This window comes from Clinocottus analis, unplaced genomic scaffold (genome assembly GCF_023055335.1).
Source record: "Clinocottus analis isolate CAN_PGR_092001 unplaced genomic scaffold, fCliAna1.0.p SCAF_23, whole genome shotgun sequence".
Taxonomy (NCBI): domain Eukaryota; kingdom Metazoa; phylum Chordata; class Actinopteri; order Perciformes; family Cottidae; genus Clinocottus; species Clinocottus analis.
In genome coordinates this window covers 1,706,995-1,733,309 of record NW_027175965.1, presented here as the reverse complement: position 1 = coordinate 1,733,309, position 26,315 = coordinate 1,706,995, and the positions used below count along the sequence as shown (strand labels likewise).

Genomic DNA, 26,315 nt, shown 5'->3' with positions numbered 1-26,315 from the left:
CCCTGGCTTCCACCGCCGGCCTCTGACTGACACCACTGCACTGCCAGAGACATAAAGCAGGATAATAATAGCTGCTCGTTCCTCCCTATCCCATACCGAGCGACCAGACAGGCCCACATTGTCCACATCCATATGTGACAGCACGATAAAAGGTGAATACAGCCTTACTGAAATCAGCAAGGCACGACATCGTGGTAGGTCATTGACTCCATCTGGTTTTAGGACAAACCTTGTAACAAAAGCCAAATAGTTTCTTAAAAGGGAAAATTCAAAACACTGTTATTGTTGTCTATATTTTCTTCTGGTTATGATACTGTGATCATAATTTTGATCGCTAAAATACGGCTTTAGGAGCGAGTGCATAGGGTATCACTAAACTTCTCGTTTGGAAGTAAAGAACAAAGGCAGATATTCATAAAATGTGAATTTTACAAAAACTGTACCATCTACAATGGACGGGGTACAAGTAGTCAACAAGGTAAAAATATATTACACAGAAATTATCATACCTCCAATAGACTAATGTATCAATGCAAGGATGTTTCAGGCTAATGCTTCCACTCAACTTGCAAACAAGTGACACTGGAAGGGGATTATGCCCAAATTACCCCATATGATGCATCACTCTTCTCCCTGTCTTCATGACAGTGAGGTTGACAGCTATATGCTTTTGAGACTAGATGCATGTTGACGTTTGTTACCTGTAGACAGTGACTTTAAGGGGGCAGTTGAAGTGTTCTTTATTGTAGAGCTTTGTCTGGGTGTGCTGTGTCTCTATGCTCAATCTGGTGTCTATCATGCTATATTAACCCAAACGAATGAGGGCCACAAGAATGAAAACAAGACCCACATTGTAAAAATGTACCTTGAAGAAGTAGAATACGAAACAGCTGATAGGCTCAAGAGCATCTTTTGCTTTGAAAAACATCTTAACGGGCGGTCTGAAGAGCAGTCCAACCTACTACTGGGGAAACCCTGAAAAAGCCATGATATTCCAGGCTTCATTAAACAGTAGATATTACGCAACAAAGCAGGCCAACTGTAAAAATCTTCTCTGGGGCACAGGCACAGAAGTATATGAGTTACTGCCTGCCAGTAGCCATTATGTCAGCAGCACACACACATGTGTGTGTGGGGCCCGTACCTGTTTTTCTCATTGTTAGGATAAAGAATTTTCTCCACAGCGGGATCTGACACCGTGGTGGCTGCAATCGTGCATGAGCTGTCCACCAGTGGTGCTACTACGTCCTAGAAAGTTGAGAAAGTAAACGCAGTAAATGGTGTGGATATTAGTCGGGTTATTCAATATCTGCTAAAAAACGAACTCACTAGACAGCAACTACAATGGAGCTCGTCCTCCTCCAATCAAAGAAACTGTAAAACTCATTCTGTGTGTGTGGAGACAGCACTACAAGGATTCTGGGACTAGATTTATGAGGTCTGGACCGCCAGCATGGAGTCAAATGAAACCCAACACTAGTTCTGTTTCTTCAACCAGGCCTACGAATCGAGCACCTCATGTCTGCTCCTACAAAAGACTGGCTATAAAAGGTGTCACTCTGCTTCAACAAAGTGCTTGTCGCATGGTCCGACAGCGTCTGTTGCCCCTTCCTCCAAACCCCTGTTTGGCATAGGACTGCGAAAAGATCGCCCGAAAGTGTGAAGTGTTGTTACCATTTGAATAACTATAGCCACTCCATGGTTGGCGTTTCCCCTCACCTTTGACTGTCGCCATTTGGAACAGCTAAAAAATGTTTTGCTTTCCAAAGTAGACAGGCGACGCCTTGTACAAAATATTGCAGTTCATCTTGACGAAATGTGTGTTTTTTTTTTATTTATTTACCTTGCTTCATCTTTCATTTGGTCTAGTTTATTAAAGTGTTCCATTTTTTCCATGTGCTTTGTCATGCTGTTGGTGATAAAATGCTTTACAAAACACTTTGTAACTGGCTTTTTGAATAGTGCTCTACAAAATAAGATTAACATTACTATGCAATTGTATTCTTTCTATCCCATCACGACGGTGTCGACCTGTATCTTGTAGTGAGATAGAGATGGAGCAATAAAACCGATCACACGTTTACATGCATGCTGTTCCTTAGCTGCTTTGTTGTTCCAATTGATTGCATAATCCCACAGCTACAATGTAACATGTTCCTTTTATTAGTTATGAAAAAGACAAAAGACACAATTATACTCTGCCAGGTTGCTATCTGTTTTTTTCTTCTTCTTTTTCTTAAACTGAGTAATGAAACTAAGGTCTTTTGTGTGTATATTTAGGGATAACGGGGGATGAAGGTCAAACAATACTGCCCATTTGTTCAGCCTGGTACCACCTAAACCTGCTAAATATATCATGTGGCTTTAAACTCTCTAACTCAGATTTCCCCCTTTAAATTTCTTTCTTAAGTAGCCTTGAAAATACAGCTCTTTTCCAATATCACATGTATTCAACATCATGTATATTATGTCTCTGCTTGTTGTAACCCTTCATTGAAACTATGATGTTTACCCTCAATGAATGATTTAAACCACGATGTTTTCATAGCTGCAGCATAACATCATTTGGAAATGTTCAAGTCGTTATGTAATTTTGTGCACATGTCATTTATACATATTTGCCACAGTTTCGTCTGCCATGGTTTACATCTCTTGAATCTTTGGCTAAAAGTTAAATTGAAGTTGTTGTGGGTTTGAGCAACGCCTGGCTGTAAAACATACGTTTGTAACAATGGAAAAGAGTTTTGCTCAGAAACACAAGTAGTGTAAATTGTGTTTTTCTTGGTCCTCTCAATACCGGGACAAAGAAAGTGCAGCTACAGTTCAGTCTTGCAGAGTATCGAAAAGTAAAAAAGAACGACAATCAGGATAAAAAAGAGCTTTACATCATTTTACACAAATATTTAACAACAATACAGCGAGAAATCCAGTGTAAAACAGAGGGATCTTGTCATAGTCCCAAGGTATCTGTTGTGATTTTGGAGGCGGGTCTTATATAATATCAATATTAAAAGACTTGCATTTCTTTGTTATAAATAGCACCGAGGGATGAACTGAGACAATGACCGCATTGATGCTGCTTACGCTATTCATGCTGCTATTTAAAGTGTGCGCATTTGTGTTTTGGGTGTGTGTTGTTATATGGGCTGGTACAACAAACATGCAACATTCATGTTTTAAATTAAAAAAAAAATATTTTGACACAATGCATCCAATTTAGACCTGAGCTTTGTATGACACCGAGCCATGCAACTTCCACATGAGCCCAGACTAGCTGTTTGCAAAGAAACGTTCGCGCTCATGCACATCAGTGCTCAGGGCCCCGTACCCACTTTGTGATGCTCTAATTTAGCTTTCCAATAACCCGCTGCTTGCAAACAACGTTTTGGTTCTGGTGTCAGTTCATGCATCGTCTGCGGGAGCAACCCAAGCGCCCTGCAAGACTCATGAGGTCACTAGCTGAAGTAGCGAAGGCATGTCGCAACACTTCATCACAAAGCCACAAGGAATGCATTCGACATCACACACCGATGATATCTTCCAGGGTGGAATTGTCCTTTAAGCCTCAAAAAAGGCAGACAATGCAAAACAGAATTAAGAAACCAGATCAGCCAGGTGTGTCTTTGTGACATTGATGACTTCAACAGATTGGTTATAAAGGTTTTCCACTACACCCGTCGTCTTTATTCCGCTGAATCACTGGAACTATTGTCGGCGCTCCTCATTGGATGACAACAGGACTGATGAGGTATAAGAATACGCAGCGGAGTGAAGTGGTGACGCACACATCTCTACTGGAATGACAGCCACGAGGAGCGGAAAGGAAGTTTAGAATCAAGACTTTCAAACAAGCACTTACGGACAAGACGGTTGACAGATGCAAAGGTGCGGCGCGTCAATAGGGCTATTGTTAGGGGCTGATGTGGGAGCTTTTGATTCTTACCTGTAGTCGACATGAAAAAAGAAAACCGGCCTGGCAACTTCGTACAACCCACAATTAGCATTTCATGCTATAGTTTGTAACCCATGCTGTAAGAACTCTTTCCTTCATGCATTCGGTCGCGGCCATTTGCTTTTTTAAGAAATGTAAAAATTTAGGAACACAAGTAAAACTCATCCTGAAAGAAAGTACGTATCATGGCGCGTCCGCTCTTGTGCATGCCGCACACGCTTCACACTCACGAGACACACGGGCCGATGGTATGCAGCACAGCCGCTTTTCACCCTTGTTTGTGCCGCGCAAGAATAAACTTGTATGTTTAAAACAAAAGGATGATCGATGACTGCACTGCCGATGAATGCTGGTACGTGACTGGAACCACGACCGTTCTAGACCTCGCTGTTTCTGATACATGGGAACTTCTGAAGGTGATTCCTCGGTGTCAATCAATTGCCTCCGACTCATGCTACTGAAAACCGCGACGATGTCAGTGTAATGATCCTGCGTGGTCTTGTGCTGAGGGAGTTATTAATTAACTGACTGGTGGAAAAACAATTTTGACAATCGATTAATCTTGGGAGTCATTTCTCAAACTTCATATTTGAAGATGTCATACTGGGCTGTGGGAACTAATGATGTGCATTTCCATCTATTTTCATGAAAACGTTTTAACTCTATTATTAGTTTCTGTCGGACAATAATGAGAGTCATGGCGGTCTGATGGAGAAATTATGTTTTAAATTCTGGTTTCTCCAGAGTGTGTAGGTGGTATAGGTGATAAAGGGGGCAACTGTCTCTCAGCTTTTTCTGACAAGAGGATAATCTCGCCCGGAAGGGCATTCCAGTGTTGCCGACCAATGCTTGTTGCGTCCCCGTGACTGAGACGCAGACATTAAGTGCAAAAGGGTGAAGAGTTCTGCGAACCCTGATGGGACAGACAGCGATAAAGACAGATGGAGAGACAACTTCCCATTCATCACCCTCCTCTCCTCTGCACGAGAGGTCGGACGCAACCTACAGCGCTGTCACTCATCTCGTAGCAGTTTGTCCCCTGCAGCGACACATGAACTTGGAAGTATGGTAGCAGGGCAGCATGAACGTGGACACGCGCAACTGTGTGCATGCACGTAGACACACACCGAGGCAAACACATGCACGTACAAACTTGTGCGCAATCGTGATCGCCGCAGTCCAAAACTAAGTCTATATGAGTGCTTCCAAAGCTACCTAGAACAAATTTGGATTTGCAATAAATATTTCAGGGTTGAAGTTTGAGCTAAAGTACATCATCAATCATGACACATCATCAATCATGTGACAAGTTGTTGGGGAACTCTCCAATGAACTGAGCTTGCCTTCTCCATTTGGTTTCATATGCTGGGGCCAAATCAAACTGTATTCTGTATTGGATACATTATGTCATTGGGAGTATTGAAGGGAAATGGTAATATTTAAAAGAAACACAATTTCATATCTTAATCGTAATTCTAGATATCTGCTTGAGTATTTACAACTTCATTTGTCGTAATGATCTGAAATTTCACAAGTTCATATAGTAAACTACAGTATGGAGATAATTTGATGATGTGGCTCTGATGGAGCTTTAACAAATCCAGAAAATGCAATGGCCCCGATGAAGTCATAGTGATGTCACCAAGGTTATCTTGGCTTTTCTTGGTAGGCATTTTTTGTGTGCAATCCCAGCTTTACAAACCACAGGACAAAAAAAACATCCAATGCTTGATGTTATTTTGTATTGTAGCAGAAGTTTCTGGACTGTGAGGCTCACCAAGCTCTTTCAGGAACCAGAAGCAGCAAAGTGAAGTGATGTTTGACTGCAGCTCGAAATTACAGGAGCTAAACCAAAAAGAAATATAAGCGAGATGTGTTTACTAGGACTGACTCACAATGGTCTCCGTGTAGGATTTGTAAAGAAGTGCGAGCAAATGAAAGCATGAGTGGTGACTGAAGGTGAACCTCAATTCATCAGAGGTCTCTTAATGGGTTGCACCCCACCCTTACTTAAGACCCACTGTGGAGATATTCACACAGATACATATGATATAGTTGAGATTGGAACAGTTCCAACAGCACCAGGAATGTTGGGAGTTGCAGTTTGGACTCTACTTTTGTCTGGACTCTACTTTTTGACACAAAGGGATGAAAAATGAGGACATGTTGCACTCTAACGCAACAGTTGAGATTCTTCCATTTTTAAATCCAACTCTAATAAATCCCCCGACTTCATGTACAGTGCAATACAAAACGACTGCAGTTGCAGTTTAACTGCCTTTTCTTCTTTCTGGCTTATGCCGTTTTTGACTTCCGATGTTGAAAAATACTCTGTTCTCCCACACACTGACTTCATGACGTTATGCTGGCCTGCGTTCACGGTTCTTGTCGTCCAGTTGACTTTATGTATGTATCGTCTCTCGTCTTGCAATAGAAAAAAAAGTAGTACACAAATTCAAGTAGGAGACTATGCTGCTCAAATTCACATACCCACTGTCAATCTTAGCAATGCTGGAGTTCCAGCCTTGTAAATCCTTGTAAATCTCTCAACAAGGTCTAAACACAACCGTGAGAACCAGACTCATCGCACTAGAAATATATTGACGGTCATGGCACTATATGTCACCTGGCAACCAAAACTAATCACAACTATCAGAGCACAATACACCACGGCACACCTTCGCTAAGCTCAGGCAGAGTCCGCTCACCTGAGCCAAACCTCAGCGCTGGCAGAAACTCACAGGCTTACAAGTGTGATTGACAGCTCTGTAAAGCCCATTCAATGGAACAAACAGCAGGCATGACAGTTGGAGCAGTTTGCTGCATTTGCAAAACAACCCCGACAGCTTCAAAACCAACATCTTTTGCTTTCCCTTCTGCAGAAATTGGCTGTGGTTTATTTAGTTTTCCAAGTAATGACCATGTTTGCATCCAGTAAACAACTTCCACAACCACAGAGGCAAATGCGCCGTCACCTCTGCAGCCTCGAGGCCTTTGTTTCCCAAATAAACACGAGACAAGTGCACGGTTATATGCAGGGAAACACATACACACTTGCACCACATGTGAAGCACACACACCTGCATATTTAACCCTCCCTTACCCCGTCCGGGTTGATCAACCCTGTCCCAAGGGGCTGGGGAGATAAATGAGCTCATGTCAAACACACACACTGACAGGGATAATGATGAATTACATATATATTAGCACACAGCCTGAGGACTCACTCTACTTAGGTACAGCCAGTCACATATGAGCATTTGAACAACAGCCAGTCACACATGAACACCATGAGCACTCACACACACCTACACGCACACACGCGCGCACACGCGCGCACATGCATGGTCACGCACACGCACACACTTGATGACAGGTATTTCCACTTCGGGAGAGACACAATGCTGAGCTGTGAGCCCGGTGTCAGTCACTTCCTGTCTGAAGGGATCAGAGGTTAAACACTCTTCAGTCTCTTTAACCCCGACCACAGAAATGAAGAGACAGTGAGACAGAGCAGAGAAATCGCCTGCTGTAATTGAACCGTTTCGCTCTCGTTATCCCTGCACTCTTTACCCCCTGTTCCCTCCGAGCGACACATGTTCCAGGCATCGCAGCCGAAAACGGCTGGTGGTCCGACCTAATTCACTGAGACCTGGAAAAGTGAGGTGCAAATCAGGACGGATAGAAGTACAGCCTAACAAAAATGATTAAATGTTTAATACTAAATAAAATCATTTGCTGGTGCTGCGTTCTCACACGTGAACTTTGCTTTCAACAGGTTGTTTTTTTCCCCATTGTAAATTCAACGTCTTTTGGTTTGTTGGAGAAAGATAATAAGACGTCGCCTTGGGCGGTCGGAACTTGTGATGCCTGATGACAGCAATATTACAGCTCTAACAAACTCAGGGCTGCAGTGTATGTGAAGGAATTATTCATTCTCTTTTAAACAATTTCATCTTCTTTTCATGCATCCGTCTACCAGGTGTGATGCAGACAACACTCAGTCTGACCATATGGAGGAGCTGCACAAAACGCCAGCAGTGAGGCTATTGTATTGGCTTGCTGACAATATACAGGGTATATTTCATTTGTTCTTATCTTTTAATCAATACAATATCGTTACAATAGGATATTTGGTATCCCTCAAAATTCACCATAAATCTCCACAGAAACCATTCTGTGTCCTTTCTGTGAAACCTTTGAAAGCTGCCTTCACAAATCCTCAGCTGTCTGAAAGCAGATGTTGCAACTAATTTTATTGATGACTGGGTTGCTCGATTATAGATAGATAGATATGTACTTTATTAATCCCCAGGGTGAAATTTGTCAAATGTCAGGTATGCATCAGCCTAAAACATTGTATTGTTCATTAGCTCTAGTGAAAGACACCAAACGGGTATCTTTGTTGATAAGTCCCGCATTGGACCAGTGTCTGGAGTAGTTTTCAGTGTGGATTATTGGTTAAGACCTTCAATGTATGAGCTGACAAGCACAAAGAACACAGGCCCAGGTGTGTGACCGGCGCTTCCATCGCCTCAGCAGTCAGTCAGCGGGGCCTCCTCGCTAATCCTCCGCCATCACTCAACTGGATCTCAGCTCTAATCTTGCCGGGCCAAAGCTCAGCAGAGGGGAGCTCCTGACAGCTAATCTCGGGCCACAACACCCCTGGGTAACTCTACACCGGCCCCAGGGGAGCAGCCACAATACCCCTGGGCTACGGCGATGAGAGAAAGACCTCCCAAATATCAGAGACACTTCACGCCTCGGGAGAGATGGAGGGATACAATGCCGGCTCATTTCTTTGGATTTGGATGTTCACCGCTGTTGTAAACTCGGGTACAAGCACACTTGTGCAAGCGCGAGCTGATAAAAGAACGCCAGCAGTTTCTCTTTCCATTGAACTGCTCTCGCCAGCGGAGCGTTTCAATCCAACACACGCCCTTGCTATTGAAGTAGAAATTGTCAACGTTGCTTGTCTGAATATGAGCACCCATTCAGCACCAACTTGGCAGGATGCAGCCTACATTACTCTTAAAGGGGCGGAGTGGCTTGTTTGAAAGCATACAATAAAGCGTTCCGAGGCTGTCAGCTGGACCCGTTACGGCTGATAAGTGCATGGTTCCAGACACAATGACCGGCAATCAGATACATGCAGAGAAAGCATGTAACATTCATGTTAAGGTCAGGTACGTAGAACAGGAAATATGTGCTACGCTGTTCCACAAATTATATTTAACTGTGTGATTTTGCATTGGTGTAGTTTGTTGATAAGGTCTGCCAGTCTGCTTGAGAAACGGCACAGCAAGCAAGAGATCACCAATAAATATTAATAATAAAGTATAACATATGGATGAAACCAGTATGGTTGATGATGTATATAACATTGTAATATCCTACAAATTAGCAAAGGACAGCATAAAGTGTGAAGCTCAAAGTTGTCTGTAAGTGAGTGAATCAATAACAACAACAAACATGTCTTGGACAACTGCTGTCCCACATGAAACCCAAACATTCAGAAAAAATTGACTTACCACTTCAGTAGGACGGAAGAATTTAGGGTCCACCTTTACATGGACCACTCCAGTCTCCTGGCAACGGCCAATCTCACTCTCATCCTTCCCCTCCCACCTGGAAAGACACGCATGTTATCATTGCTTTCCTCCGTCTCCCTTATTGTTGTTGTTTCTCTAACGTCTCGTGCAGACAAAACATGTCACCCTTTCTTCTTTAAAAAAAAAAAAAATCAACAACAGTCTCTCACACACACACCTTCACCAATATGTCAGTGCCTTCCATGACACGAGGAGGGCACTGAGAGGTGAGACAGAGGAGGGGACTTCAGATGTGGCACTGAAGAGGAGCTAGAACTTTCCAAAATACAGCCTCTTTCTGACATGGTATCTGTTGCATTGCAGGCTTCACCGATTGCCATCCTGCTGTCTCTCTGTCCAATCTAAACACCCCACAATACTTTTTCTCAAGAATTGCATTATACTTTTGCTAGAATATTGATGGCGGTTTTAAACAGGACTGTAACAAAGCAAACATATGAACTAAGACATTCTTCTCCTTTCTACGTTGGAAGCATTTACCTGGAAACGTTTTCCTGCCTCGTCATACATGATGCAATTTTTTAAGGGTCATTTCCCGTACCGTTGAATAAGAAACAATACTTATTAATCATTCATTTATCCCAGCGCTCCAAAGAGGACACAAACTCTGGATTGAGTACCTCTATGAGTTCATGCTGTGTCTGAATGTTAACATTCAGGTGTATGTCTGGAATAGTGTTGTGTCCGTGTATCTGCGGGCACTCACACAATGGTCTTTCCCACATGCACGAAGGCCTTCTCCACAAACTCCCTCACGCTGTGCACCTCCCCCGTCGCGATGACGTAATCCTCTGGTTCCTCCTCTTGCAGCATCAGCCACATAGCCTGAAAGAGAGGGAGAGACAGGACAGAGACAGAGAGGTTAAACCGCTGAGCGATCATAAAGCCGCTTCACGCTGGACCCTGCCCAGCTCGGTCCTGACAGACAGGAAGTGAACCTGCGACCTCTGAGCGAGGCGTTCGCCCGTACCTCTGTCCTGACGTCACTGCGAGGGGCTCATGGGACGAATATCGTGGGAAAGGAGGACAGAGGGCTCCCGCAGGCCCACTGTGTTGCTGGCACACACACAAAGCATACAGAGTTGTGTTCGCACCTATGCGCACAAACACAACTGAAGAAGAAAAGTACAGCAGCATCAAGTTGTGGCTTGTACTTCTCTCTGCCCGGTGGAGGCAGGCAGTATTATCATTAGCTTATATACCCCAGTGAAAGCTGATAGTCTGAATCCCTTGATGGACCCAGCATTATATTAAAACAGACAGCAAGGGTGTCTGTTCTTGGTTCCATAATATTTATGGTGAACCAAAGCCAGCAGGTCAGAGCTGCTGACCTCTGGCACGTCTAGGCTGATTAGAGGAGGCTCGGAGGAAACACAAAGAAAGACACAAAGACAGACAGACAGACAGACAGACACAAAGAGAGACAGACAGATAAACAGACTGACACAAAGAGAGACAGACCCAAAGACAGACAGACAGACAGACAGACAGACAGACAGACAGACAGACAGACAGACAGACAGACAGACAGACGCTCATATTTTCTGGTTCGGATTCTTGGTAAACTATTTGAGCTCCAAGAATAGCAACAAGAAAACCAACGTGTGTTGAATTTAAAAGCTAGTTTATTTTTTACTCGATTTGTGTTTGAAACGTCAACATATTCCACCTCAGTGTCCCTTTAATATCTCATGCAAAATGAGTCCATCACTCATAATCATGAAATGGAAAACATGACACGTGACACAATCAAATCCTGTCGCTGGCTCCACATGGTTTTCAGTTTGAAATGTTATTAAGAGTAATGGTCAAATGAGACGTAGATTTAGTGAGCTGACTACATGATGAGATAAACTCAACAGGTGCTTACGGACGTTTGGGTGAACTATAAAACTCCAGCACTCAATGAAGGAAAGATGACACCTTTCACCTTTTCTGTTACACGGAAAACTACTGTTTCCTCTCTCCGTCTCTACAGAGGTTACTTAAACACTTTGCCTGTCTCGCTCTCAGAGGACCACATCAGCTCAGTTTATGTGCTCTGTGTGTGTTTTCCATGTGTGTGTATGTGTTCCATCCTGCCGCATCAGGATGTTTTATGTGATACAGTTGGACAGAGGAGAGACTGGCTGTCTCCCTCTGCACATTTAGCAGATTATGGGTTCCCTCTGCAGTAGTACTCATAGGTGTGTCTTTTGCAGAAACAGACAGAAAGAAAAAAAACAACTGCAGAAAATACAAGCTTTTATATTGCGAACACGCCACAAAAACAGACACACTGGACAGATTCTAGAAAGGGTTTATCCACTGGAGAGCATGCATGTGTTCACTAACTTACACGGCAAACTGCCCATTAGGTGCAAGAGATGTCGTCAGGTGTCGACAAAATATATTGTCATTAACGCTATGAGCACCTGTATATAAGTTACCTTTTCATGAACCATGGAGTTTGAGCAATAGGTCGTTCTGACCACACATTAGGATCGTAAGGAATGATATTCTTGGGACCATGACTTCATTTTTCCCCATGGCACTGTGGCCATTAGACACGTTGCGTGCAAAGTTCACATTTAACGGGTTGGTGTGACAAAGAGAGTTGTATAAAATGTTAAATGTTCATCCTGTGGGGAACAGAAATATTTTAAAGGGATTGTTTATGAATACAGGAAAACATGCATATTGATACCAAGTTTCATGCTAAAGATATCTTGCACTGGGGCCAAAATGTCAATCAGAAGTACTGACAGATCCAGGTATGTTGTGACACTCAGGTACCGATTGTGGTATTGTAAAAACGCATGCCTGCTCTGAATCGCACACACACACACACACACACACACAGGAATGCTCCTCCTCGGGGTAGGGGGGGAGGGGCGAGGCCATTCTATCTCAGGATCGTTCAGGGTCAACTGACCGCTCAACGCTGATGGCTCCCCTGAGCCTGACCCCTCACCCTCCGGCCTCTGATGAACACACCAGATTCTCACACGGCTGCATGAGCCAATAATAGCACCGCGGTGTAGAGACGACAGCCGAACAAATGAAACGAGGCACGTTCAATTTTTCCACGACCAGAGCGCTATCTGAATCTGTGCTCCCAATTGTTCCCACATTTTGGGCTCCGTATAGGTTGATTTTTACAATATCCTGTACATCCTAGCACGTGCACAAGATCAACAAGACCAAGGCTCACTCGGCTCCATAGCGCGACGGGAGATCTGAAACTACACAAGGAACCTTTAAGGAGACAGAGAAAGAAGAACCAACATGGAAAGTCACTGTAAATGTAATATCTTTTGGTTTTGGATTTTTGGCCAGACAATTGATTTTGAACAATGTATCACGAAAATAATTCATCAACATTACAAACAGTCCTCACTTGCAGTCTGACACTTTACAACACAATATTTAGGAAATGATAAACAGTACAGATCATAGATCTATCCTGATAATTTAAATCACAGGCTGAGTCATATCAATCCGTTTAAAAATAACTGGACCTTTTTGAGCAGGATTAATTATCAGTGGAAACGGAGAAATATCAAACACGGACATCTACACTGTTTAAACTGTTTTGATCATCTTGACTGGCTGATTATTTAAACTTGTAATGAAGCAGGCTCTTCCCCCTTTTCCCTGCACACGGATCCTGCTGATGAATGCGAGGCCCGCAGTAAACTGGATGGCTGCGATGACGGGAGTTGGGAACGCAGCTCGGCTTCCCTCGCAGCCAGAGAAAATGTTTACGGCCGGAGCTGAGTGATCTGGCCTCTGCTGATTTTCAACCAGGAAATGTGATAAATAATACGGTGTGTACTTTTCTGCTTATTGGTAGTGGGAATAAAGCTCTGTGAAATCATGAGAGACTGCGGCGCATTCCTCCTCTAACAACAAGCTAAGTGGGAGAGAGCTGGCTCCATTGCGGGTATTCCCACATTTAACTCATCCTTTCTCTCACTTTTTTATATCAGCCCACCCCTTTTTTCTCTTTCTCCTTTTACCTTCAGGCCCCATTCCCCCCAAGTCCCCCCCCCCCCCTCCATTCCCCTCCCTGTGTCTCTCACAGGATTGCTCTGCTTCATTAGCTATCTGATAAACAGCTCAGAGGTTCAGCCCTTCACACTGAACCCGCACCTTCCTGTTCACATGGCCACAGGATGACCCCCATCATGCACGCCGCACTCGACTCCAGCTCAGAGGCAGACACTGACCCCTGCAAACACCCGCAACCTCTTTACCTGAATCATATTCTGACACACACACTAGGGGAAACCTGCTGGCCAAAGTTCAAATGCTCTGTTTTGTTCAGAGACTGGAGTAAAACATGGATTTATATCATGTCCGTGACATTGTAGTTTTCTGATGGTGTTTTAAAACATGCAATTAGCCTAACATCTCTGTGCCATCTGTCAGTTTGACTAAAAAATTAATTTCCACCTGCGGTTGCTATCCAAAAACTTTGAGATCATTAGATATATATACATATATAATTATTATTATTATTATTATTATTATTATTATTATAATACAAAGCGATACATAACATGCTAGAAGATTATCCAGAATGGCCATCTTGTAAAATATTTTTTGGTAGTGTATCCATTTACTCCTTTAGTTTTGATGATATCATTATTGATCTTCAAAAACACTTCAATCAAAGGAATAAGATGATAAAGTGACAACACTCGTTTTCAACATGTTACCAAAACGTAGAAAGCCATAAAATATGCAACTGGGATTAGGAAATAGAATCCAAACAAAACATTTATCAAAAACCACCTTCGAAATAAAAATACATGATGAATTGCTATTAAACCCAATCTAGCTGCCGTCTGCTGAAGTCGCTGGCATTCAAGGAAACCTGCTAAGTACCTGTCTTATAGCTTTTTTTTTATCTCCTTAGTAGCGAGAAATAAAATAAAGTAAAAATTTAAACAGCAGTCATAGAAAAATCCTAATTACTTCAAAAAGAAAAGCAGCAACTCAGAACCGAAACAGTGACTTTAATACAGTACGAGTGTTCATGGCTTCAGTATTCAGTTGTGGTGGCTGCCACTTCTTTCTTTTTTTTTTTCTAAACGTGTCTTATATTTAATCTAATCCTTTCCATATGCCCCTGTCAGATAGAGCACAACTAAAGCTACGAGGCTGCGGGAAAATCCCTGGTACAAACCAAAGGCAGCCTGCTGACTCAGAATACTTCTGTGTAGGTCACACAGTGCTCTCTCACCACTGTGATACCGACGGCTGCGAAACTACTGTTTCAGGCCCTGAGACTCTGGGCTGCTCATGCCTAACATCTGCTAATGTGAATGTAACAGAATGTCATACTTTATCAATCCTTGAAGATTAATTCCTCCCACATGCTACTTGTTTGAAATACACACATCAATAAGTGTCTTCTTGCTTGAAGACGCTTCAGCCAGGTGGATCTTTCCTGGCATAGAAAACACATCAAACCACAGTCCAAACCACAATGACTTAACTGGACCTTCCTCCTGAGCAGCAAACTGACCCACCCCCCCGACCCTTCCCTCTGTGTCTCGCCTACCTCCCAGCGTCCCAGGCGGTTGCAGCCCCCCGGTCCTCCGTCTCTGGCTGCTTGACTACAGCTGACATGTGGAATGGCTCAAGGTAAACACTTAATAGAGCTGCTATTATGGTCCCAGAAAGCCATCAGCCCCAATCACAGCCTGCTAATGCCATTAACCCCAGAGTTCACACACACACACACACACACGCACACGCACACACACACACACACAGATGATTCATTCAAATTCTTGCCGAAAAAAGTTTTAAAAAGTTAAAACTATACATAGGATAAATTAATTGGCCACTTTTCGTATAATAACCCTTATAGCCACTTCCACAGACATCATATTCTCACAAAACTCAACATGGAGGTTAAAGCTGCAGGTCCATGTCTTCCCCGCTCCAGACCTCGACCAGAGTCGGCTTTTCCACATCATTAGTAGCTCAAGAGGTACTCAGCACTGTTCCACAACATGCTAGCACAGCTGCCAGACAAGAATAATAAAGCCTGAAAAATAAGAAGAAAAGTGCTCTTATTTTGGCGAGGTTCAGAGAGGGAAGCCTTGACTTGGAGCAGACGCGGCCCCGGCCTGCCCGGCACCGCCTCCTCCTACCCCCCAATAATGAGATTAATGGCCTGCACTCACCGCTATGATACGAGACATTCATGCATCAAGACGCAACGTCACACTCGGGCTCAAACATGGTTTCGCTCATGTACGTCACAAGTGTTGGTGTTATCAGCTGGTCTTTTAGGACCCACATCCATCAAGGCCACTACTTCCCGGATACAAGGGCAATCATCCGCAGCCATCTTGTCCTGAGATTAGGCAAATAGTATTGAAATTACGACTCTAGAATGACATAGGCCCACTGAGGCCAGATAACCACCTCCCATTGTAGATGTTTACGTATTTAACATTACATGTATTTACAATTATATTTATTTTTTCTCAGCTTGGGGTTTCTATCGACACTAAATTCTTCATACCTGAACACCATACCCTGGTCCAAAGGGAACATCACAATGTTGGTTTACCAGTGAAGTGCAGCCACAGCAATCGTGGCTTGTTTCCTTCCGTCTACAATCTGGATTTACCGTGGTTCATTTAACTTTGTTATAGTAAGACACAGAATAAACACTTATGGAGGTCAACTTCTCCTGCACAATTTCATCTCGGTAAAGACAAATGAACCGAGCGACACCGTCTCTTCATTTTATTTTCGGGCTTTCAACATCATGCACAATTTTTGCCAATGAGCTGATCACCATTAGGCCTGTTTTTCCCCCTGCAGTTTCGTCCCCTAAAGGGATTTAAGTGTTACGTCAACCTCCACAGGGATATGAAAACACATATCTCTCTCCTTTTTGCTTTCTAAATTGCAACATTTTAGGGGATTTCCTTTATTCAAAACTGCAGCTGAAGATATGAAATGGGAAGGAAGAGCAGATGACCAGAGCCGGGTTGCTGCGACGCTTAAATATATATCCGTTTTTAAATGTTTGCATACTTTTGTAGAATATGTTCAGCCGGCCGCGCTGTCAGACAGAAGGGGCGGGACCAACACCGCCCGCGGCACATGGCCAGTTTACATCCATTTGACGAGAGCGCATGTTTGCCACCTGATTGTATGAAGTTACATTTGAGTGACTGACATCACGTTGTGAGTCTATCTGTCTGTGTGTTGAACAGCATTCCATAACAGTGCAACGTAATCCCAAACACCGGATTAGAGAAGAATGGACACGTCTGACAGTTCCCTCAGAAACTCTGCTCTCAAAGGATCCTTTTGTTTCTAGAGTGTCACATAACACACACTTGTTCACACACCTTCACACACACACATGGCTCTGACAAGGTGTTTTGAAATCTTAACATGCAAAACCAGGTTTTAGAAGTCCTCCCTCTTAGGGCTGTGCTGTATAGCCCAAAATCCATATCACGGTATTTTGTAAGATTCTGACGGTTTAACGGTATATCACGGTTATATTATGTTAAATTAAAATTTTAAGTTATAAATCGTAAACTTTCCCTCCGTCACACTGACGTAACGTTACTGTGAATAAATAATAAACTATTAAGATCGTTATATCCTCATAACCTCTATGGAGAAATCGGAGCCAGCGAATCATTTGAAAAAATCCTGACGACATCAGCCCGCTGATGGCCAGCAGCCGAGGGAGCCGATCGGTCCCGCCAGCAGGACTTCAAACCGACGATAACTCTTTAAGTCAGCTGTTTTTGACAAACCGAAAACAGATTTGAAACTTAAAAAACTAACTTCTCGCCAGAAAACATTTTGTGACTCAACAACAGTAGTATTCAGAGACTGTCAACTTTCAGTTTTGATATCTCATCCGACATTGTTCCCCGTTTGCTGGTGCCAAAATGCATTCTGGGATATTGAGTAACGCGGAAGACACGCCACACAAACAGCTGTTCGCCGCCAGGCAACAGCAACTTGCTGTCCCAGCATGCAATTCGGCTGTGTCATTTTGCACCATGACTGAACTTTGAACCCCTGGCAGGTAAGTAGATTCGCTGCACTCAGTGATGAACTATGAAAAATGAAATATCCTTCCTGGCGCAGAGCAACGACAAATGTTGTGTCTCTGCACCGGTACGGAACACCGCACAGCCCAACTTCCTCCCTCAACTGCGTATCACATAGATTGTGTGTCTCTGGTAGAGACTGCGCTTCAATAACTGCACTCTCTTTTCTTTGGTCTTCAGTTTGCAAAAGTTGTGCATATAGTACCCGGTAGTTGAATTTTTTGCACACAGACCGAAAAAAAAGGGACAGCCTGCAGAACAGCATACAGCACGTGGTACAAAAGACTAATATTCAGAAAGAGTCTCTATGATGCCACACAGACCTGGTACCAAAAGGGAGATGGGGAGAGTCTAGCAGAATCATGCTCTGGATATGAGGTATTGCGTCTTTAAAATTACAATATGATATATGCAGCAGTCTTCTTTGGATAACAAAATAAAAAATCATGACTACTTCATGAAATTATGTAGTATTAAACAGTATTTCCTGTGACACTCCTCACAATCACCCTTAACAACATAACACATAAGTCACATGCTTCTCAAATTGGGCCTGCAGAGACATCCAGTCTGAGGCTCAGTGACTAAGTCCTGCCATCCATTATAAACCAGTACAGATAAACCCAGTTCCCAAAAGAAAACACAATAAAAAGCATCTTCATTTAGCACAATGAAGGCCAACACCCTTTCAACAGGCAGTCAGAGGGGCCACAAGTGAATTAAAACACACAGAAATGGAGAGTGGTGGGCTCACATTCCAAGCGATCCTGAGGAGAGACTTTCATCGCTCCAGTTTTACTTTCCAACATGCTTTATGTGGCTTTTCCTCAGTTATCAGCTTCTTTTCTCATATAAGGACAAGGCTTTTTTTCTCTTCCTTTCTGTGTCCGTTTGCGTCCCACAATCCCTCATGATCTTGTAGTGAGTCAGTAAAGGGCAGGGGTGGATTTGGCAGAACAGTGCGCCAGACTCTGACCGGTACGAATTGGGCCAGAGCCGGCCCGGTCGAACCAGACCAACTTGGGGAAGACCGGGTCCCATCAGCCAAAACGAGACCACTTTCCAACTCGACGCTGCGTAAATACAAGTAAGACCCTCAATCATTCAATTTGGGTCTACATTTACACACAGATGTGCATTCACACACACAGAGTGACATGCTAGTATGCACCGCTAACTTTCCCAGGCTCCACCTCAGGGAGCACACATCATTTAAATGGCTGCTATGGAGCTGTGATTTTTAGCAGAACAGCTTTTCTTTTCTTTCTTTTTTTTGGGGTGGGAGTGAGGGCAGGGGGGGTACTGAGCCCCCTATTTTTAGAGATGGCTGAAATTATTAAACTCCTTCCCCTCCCACACACACACACACACACACACACACACACACAGTCTTCTTCCTCCTCCTCCTTCTCCACTCTTTCCCGCTCTTCTCTCTCCTGTTGCGTTTTGACCAAAAAAGTCATAGCCTGCCGCGTGTTTCCTCGTCAGACAGACTGTCTGGACGTCGGGCCGAGGACAGACGAGGCTATATTTACAGTCTGACTTCATCCCGAAGCGAACAGACGCACACACAGACACACACGCTGCTGTAGCATGGTCCGGGTTGACGCAGAGATGACCGCAACCCTGCGCCGTTCCTTTTCCCTCCGACCGTACTCTGCTGGCCGAGCCTCACCGCGGCGGTTGACCTCGGAGGGTGCTCTTTAGCAGACAACGGGCCCGTTACCCCGAAGAGGTCAGCAGACTCTGACGGATGGGGGATTGAGTCCAAAAATCATTCTGTTCACACAGTGCTGCTTCTGGCGGGTCCACGCAGTATAAAAGGAAACAGACATTTTGAGGACTTGGACTCACAAGAACGCCCAAATATCTCCCATCAGCCTAATTTAACAAAGCGCTCAGTGAGGCTCACTAGTAATACAGTGTATCTTGTTCGTTTAATCTTTAAACAAACACAGGAATTATGACAATTTCTGGTTGTTGTTACATGCTGGAGCCATTTTTTGGCAGCTGGCAGCAGTAGCTTTCTGGTAGCGTCATATATCTGTACAGAGAGCTACATCGAAGGCGATGTTCACCAGCCAGACCCTCCCAGCTGGCCGGACATATGAATTCTTGTTTGATGATCTCTTGCTTAACAATCAAAAACATGTCACTAACTTCTGATTTCCATCCATTCTGACAAAATAAGCCCCAGATATATCAAAGCGCTTCGACACTTGTGACCTGTAACGCCTCTGTCATTGTATCAGCACATCATTTGGTGACCCAAAGTCCTTCCTCACACAACGCTGCCTAACTCCAGCCTGAGCAGAGGTCTGATGGATCCTGTGTGGCTGCACGCGGCCAAGCAGTCACACACACCAGGCATTGTACTCCAAAATTTGATTTTGCTGCAGTGAGAGGGAACGGTTCTTCATTTCAATAGCACTAGTGTATCTGATCTGCCTGTTTAGGGGATTAGTCAAACAAACAGAAAGGACACACTCCTTGGATCTTCTGTCGACAGCAGAAAATCTCTCTGCCCCGTTTGCATTCGACCGTAAAAACTGAGCTCGGTTAGCACAGCACACACAGTTATGAGACTGCTGGACTCTTTAAACTGTTGTTTATGAGTAAACCTCAAACACGATGGAGTGGGAAACTGAGGTTTTAGTCAGAGAGAATTAAATAAAAGGAGTAAATAATTAGATTGACATTGATTTCATTCAAATTCTGAACTATTCAGCTTCATAAGAATGTGCAGCACAGAAATAACACAATGTTCATTTTGGGGCAAAATCTTTTCTCACACTATTTTGTGATATCTCAACTGTCATCTTGTTGGAGTTTTATAATGACTTGTGTCTTCAATTTCTGTATGTTTTCATTATTTGGCTTTCGACGACATCCGTTTCCCGACGAACTACTGTTGAACTACTGCTGGTGAAACCATTGGAGGATGTTTTTTTGGCACACGACAGCTCTGTAATTAGAGTTTACAACAACGTGCCGCTTCAGCGGTGCACCGCACCAATATCTCACCCATCACATCAACACGGAGACAGATATATTCTGATCACGGCGAAACAAAAACACCAGATTCCCTCGCCCGACTCAAACTAATGTTCATGCCATCAATCAAGCCTGCACCCATTCCTTTGATACCATCAGCGTGTTTGTACATCTAAACATAGCCGCATGCACGGGGAAGTCCACAGACTCACACACACACACGCTTGAACTTGACGGTGACCTCTGGCTGCATGAACAGTGAGTCCTCAGTAAACAATCTTTCCATGTTTTCACCAGAGGAAGGGAGAGGGTCTCATAAAGCCTGTCATTCACTATTTAACATTCTCACACACACACTCTCTCTCTCACACACACACACACACACAGGTCGGGCTCAGCTCCATGTAACGTGGACAGAGCTGCTGATTCTTGGAGCTCGGCGATAGCGTCATTTTTACACCGTGAGAACATGAGAAGCACATTTCTCAAAGGAGCCCTCTCATTTGCAGTGGGTGTTACCATTGCTTTCTTTTTTGGCGGTGACGGGGGCGAGGGGGGGGACAGGAACATACACACATGCACACCAGCTAAGTTAGAAGTTAAGTTAAATATAGTAGCTATGCCAATATGTCATAGCTGGGTTATGAATAGGCAGCACACAGGGGCTAAAGAGGACGTGAAAGGCGTTCTAAATAGTCGTCTCCGGACTTTATTTAACTGTACCGTAACCCAGTATAATCCCACATGCATGTGTACACACACATCCTCGGCTGTCGGAGACGGGGTATCAATAGCACGGGGATGAGTGATGCTGAGCCAGAAAAACACTTTATTTATTTTGCCCTCTTTGAAAAGGCAGGAAGGAAAACAAATATGAGGAGGATGAGGAGAGAGACATGAACGCTGCGTCTGGACTTAACAAACTCTCTGATTTGACTTCTATATCTCTCACCTTGCACCACAAACTGCCTGCAGAGCGGAGTATCATGGGACAAAGCTGCTAGAGAGGTCATTGACTTGGAAAATATATTAGCAGTTAAACGGTTAGATGCTTAATCGAGTCGTCGATCTGCAATTTTGTCAACACTAATTGATAATATTGTTTATTTATACGTCGAACATTCCAGCATTTCAATGATCTATGTGAAGATGTTGTGTATTATATTGTTCTAAATTGAACATGTTGGGGTCCCCTAGGAGTTTTAATTTAATTAAGCCTCACTGACTGGTGAAGTGATGCTAGTTGGAGATAACTTCTACCTTTTTTGTTATCACTTTTTTTTACTCCCCTTTTGTTTTTACTCATTTTTCTTTTTATGATTAATATTTTCGATTTAAATCAGTTCAGTTTTAGTATCAAAGTATGTTTCACATGTAACAACAACAATTCTTCTCTGTGAATCTTTGTTTTGGTTACATTTAAATTAAATTAAATTTAAATAACGTTGTGTTTAGTGGAGTATGAGCGATCAATCAATTATAAATCATCTATGTAATCCAGATTTTTTTCTCCTCCCTGAATTCGAGCCGGAGTGTGTGTAAAGTAGCGATAACACCACACAGGAAGCAAATGTTACGTATGTTACATTATCAGCGGCCGTGTGATGCGATGGGATTGGCTGCAACACTAAGACTGATAGCAGGAGACAAATGCTGGGAGTTGTAATATTTTTAGGCTTTCCACGAACAACAGATAACGCCATGGGAAAGTGGAATCTGAGAGACCAGATGAAGAGATGAGAGATGTTTGTTTGTTTGTGGAACAAAAGAGAAGGAAGAGATGAGAGGAGACAGAGATTCAATGAAAGTTAAGTTAGAAACCAGAAGCACAGAAGACGGTAAGGGGACAGCGGCTAAAACTGTACGGGTGTCAGTCCAAGCTTTCTTTGTGAAGTGAATTTCCAGACGTCCTTCATGGGTTAAGTTTGAACTTTGACCCAGTGACACATGACCCCTGACCTCGAGTCTGAAACCAGGAGCAGCACTGCTAGAGGAAGAGTCCGTTTACACTGTAAAGGCTCATAAACGCTCCAGTGCTGTTCCTCTGTCACTCAGACCCAGACCTGCTTTCCTCTTCACAGAGTGTGTGTGTGTGTGTGTGTGTGTGTATGTGTGTGTGTGATTACACTGGGCTCAGTCTCTCAGCTTAGAATTTGCTTCCAGACGCAGTGATCTCATACAAGATGCTATCAGTCTGTTTACTGTTGCTATGCTCCCCTGCGGCCGCTACATCGCCGACAAATTGGACAATCAAGAGCAGGTGTGTGCATGAGATACCGATGTGTGTGTGTGTGTGTGTGTGTGTGTGTGTGTGTTAGTGCGTGAACGACTAAAGCTGCCCAGGAACCACATCCTCTCCCCTTCCTCCTCAAACCTCCAGTGCAGGTGGAAGAGTGGCTCCTCCGCTGGTGAAAGCAGGGTGCACACAGGCGCCAGGCCTGTAAACTTTAACGGTGTTTTGTCACATATTTAAGAAAGCTGTTAGTGTATTTATGGCGGTGCAGGGGCCACGGGCCCTCCACGGGCTGCCGCCCCAAACGAGGGCCATGTTGGATTGATTAGGCAGTCTGGGAGGGGCTGCACGAACAACCAACAGTTTGGAGGGAAGATCTTACGCTGCCATCGATGGACTCTAGATGACAAAGAGATAACAGACATTTTCTTCCCATGCGGAATCATTTTTTAGTGTTATTATTTTCTATTAACTTTTCTGAAGCCATTTTGAGGGCAGTTTCCATCTCCACCAACATGCGTTACTTTTATTCACCCTAACCACCACAATTCAACTCAATTTTATGTTGCAGCCTTGTTTTTTGCAGTATAAAACAGGACAGACATGGTAAAGAGATTAATGCAATACGCTGTCCAGTTGAGAGCCAAAGCCTGTTCCACATGTAGGTCTTGTGGATGCTTTATGGAATACTAATCTCCCATGAAATTAAGTTCCTATTGTCCAGTGTCCAATGTTCAGAGGTAGGGCGACGAGACAGAAGCTGTTGGTAGGGTTGTCGGAGTGGTGAACGGGCACATGTAAAATACAGGTTTACGTGGAAAACCAGAGTTGGTTTTGAGCCTTAAACCAACAATGAAAATTGTGTTCTTTTCCCACCGTGACCACAATCTTTCTCTGACATTACCTAAGGTTTTAGGTGCCTCAACTTAATCACAATGCAGTTGCCGTACACCGATATTGAGGGAATGGAAACACAAAAACACAAAGTGGCAAAGAAGGTTCAAAAACATCAGATTTGAACATAATGTGGGTTTCGCAGACACGTCCAAAATCAACGTTGGTCCGACCAGCGGTTTGCCTTATCAACGAATGCTGAGACAACACTGATAAAGTACCGGGTGACGGGGAGAGAGAAAGAGAGGGGGAAAGAAAGGTGACGGCTGGGAGATGGCCAGCGGTCTTTAGGGACAGCTGGGAAACGGCACATTCATTATTTTCACAAAACATGAAGTGGGGACAACATAATATTTTAGAAACAGATAAAATCCCTTTCCATCCTCTTTATCTCTCTTTCGGGTGAGTATTGATTCATTAACGTTATCTGACCACCGCAGCAGGAGCAAAGGGAGCCATGAAACGCACAAACACGCTCCCCATTTCCTGAAACACACAGGTACAAACACTCGCACACACACACACACACACACACACACACACACAAATGTTTCCTGTGGGAATAAATTCATCTGATGCCAACAGCCTCGTCCTCCAGCTCCTTAAAACATCACTTCCTGGTGCAAAAGTCAGAAAGACAACGAGGGCCATAGGGACCAAAAGACGGAGAAACTGCATGAATAACATACCGACGCGAAAGATTAAAGAGAAGAACAGGTTGTGACGTAAAAAGAAAAAGGCAGAGGACGTCAAGACGAGTGAGGCACACCTTTGGAAATTAAAGCGATGTAATCGACGTTGAATGATCGGTATCAGTTGCAATCGTCACCGCTTCAGACAGATGACTGAAAGTAAACACACGAGTGTTGATGTTGGAGGCGGTTTTCATTTCAGTTTTTTTTTCAGAATTTACATATTCTTAAAATAGCTATTTTCGTCATGCGTCATGCAGTATAACCGTTTGTCAAATTACTCGCAATAAAAAGTCTCTTTTAATTCAATTCTTTATGTTTTTCATATTCAGGACTTTTTCCTCATGCCTTAATTTTAGTTAATTTATTTTAAAATGTGAGATTATCTTTTGTTTCTCAGGCATATCAATAATTAGATATTAAAAGTAATTCCGGCTGTATTCAGCAATAGGAAACATTCACTGTTATATTCTTTCTGCTTTTTCCACCTGCTGCTGAATTTTATCATATTGGTACTGAAATGAATATAAATGTAATACATTCTCTGATATGTTCTCAAAATGAGAAATACATGCCACACACACACACACACACACACACACACACACACACACACACACACACACACACACACACACACACACACACACACACACACACACACACACACACACACACACTCGCTGGTGTTTGTTATCAGCAGGGAAACCAGTTCAGATGAGAGCGCTGTCGTTGTTGATACTGAGGCGATAACATCCGGACATTAACACAGAAATTCAGCGCAGAATGACACTGAAAAGGACAAACAATTAACAGCCAGTGTCATCAAAACATTGCACGTGGCCGTCCCACGGTCACACTCTCATTCTCGCTCTCACTGAGCTCATCAGAGGTGTGCGTTTCTGAAATGTGTCCAATGTGTAAGATAAGACAGGAGTAATGTAAACAGTAGAGAGTGTGTGTGTGTGTGTGTGTGTGTGTGTGTGTGTGTGTGTGTATTGGAGCGCTCCAGCAGGGACTCTGCAGTCTTGTGGCTGTTGTTGCACATCGTTCCACAGTCAGACACCCAGAGGGGTACAAGGATAATAAAGCAGTGGTGAAGTTCGGCCATTTTCAGCGGTTTATGCTGACCGTTGCAAATTCTTTGCATATGGCAATATGTGTGTCAAAGGTTCTCGAGAGAGGTTCTAAAATACACATGGAAAAGTGAAATGGCACAGCAGCTCATGTCTGACAGCTACATCTGACAGAGACAACCTGTGTGACACACAATTCCAACTTTACACATGGTTTTGGCGAACCCCATAAATTGACAATTGTGCCTTTAACTATATGACACTTTTTTGAGTGTTCTTCTTTGTGACTGAGAGGTGCAGGCTCAACTATTTAAAACTTTGATGCAATTCAACACTCTTTTTTTTTCAACAAAAAAACAAACAAAAAATGTTAGCTCTAAAATGCGTCCCAAACCCTTTCCTTCTCTGACAAGATATAACATACATTTTGTGAATCAGTGAATAGATGCAAAATAAGAATTGTTACGTGAAATTACGACTCGAGCAATAACATATTTCTCCGACGAAAAATAAAAATACAGAAAAACTTAAAGAGTTGGATGCATCCGCTGCCGTTGGGACACACTTGTAGAGGGGAATCAACTCATCAACCATCAGCTGCATTCATATTCACATAGTCAGCTATTATAAGACAATTATGAAGTTATCAAAGCCAATTGTGGTCTGTCTACCACAGTGCAAAAAAGGAACTTCTGACTGAAAATGTACATCAAAAATACGTATATCTAAGAATCTAAAAATAATCCCCCCCCTTCACTTCCTCCCTCTCTTC

At 43.4% G+C, this 26,315-nt stretch overlaps 1 protein-coding gene across 1 annotated transcript in view; it reads right to left on the bottom strand.

Moving 5' to 3' along the window:
* gmds (GDP-mannose 4,6-dehydratase) overlaps positions 1 to 26,315 on the bottom strand; it is a 134,447-nt gene that overhangs the window by 21,424 nt on the left and 86,708 nt on the right. Inside the window, exons 8-9 of the mRNA XM_068589832.1 lie at positions 10,271 to 10,389; positions 9,484 to 9,580 (exon numbers count right to left, since the gene is read on the bottom strand). Of these exons, the coding sequence (XP_068445933.1) occupies positions 9,484 to 9,580; positions 10,271 to 10,389 (216 nt within the window). The remainder of the gene's footprint in view (positions 1 to 9,483; positions 9,581 to 10,270; positions 10,390 to 26,315) is intronic.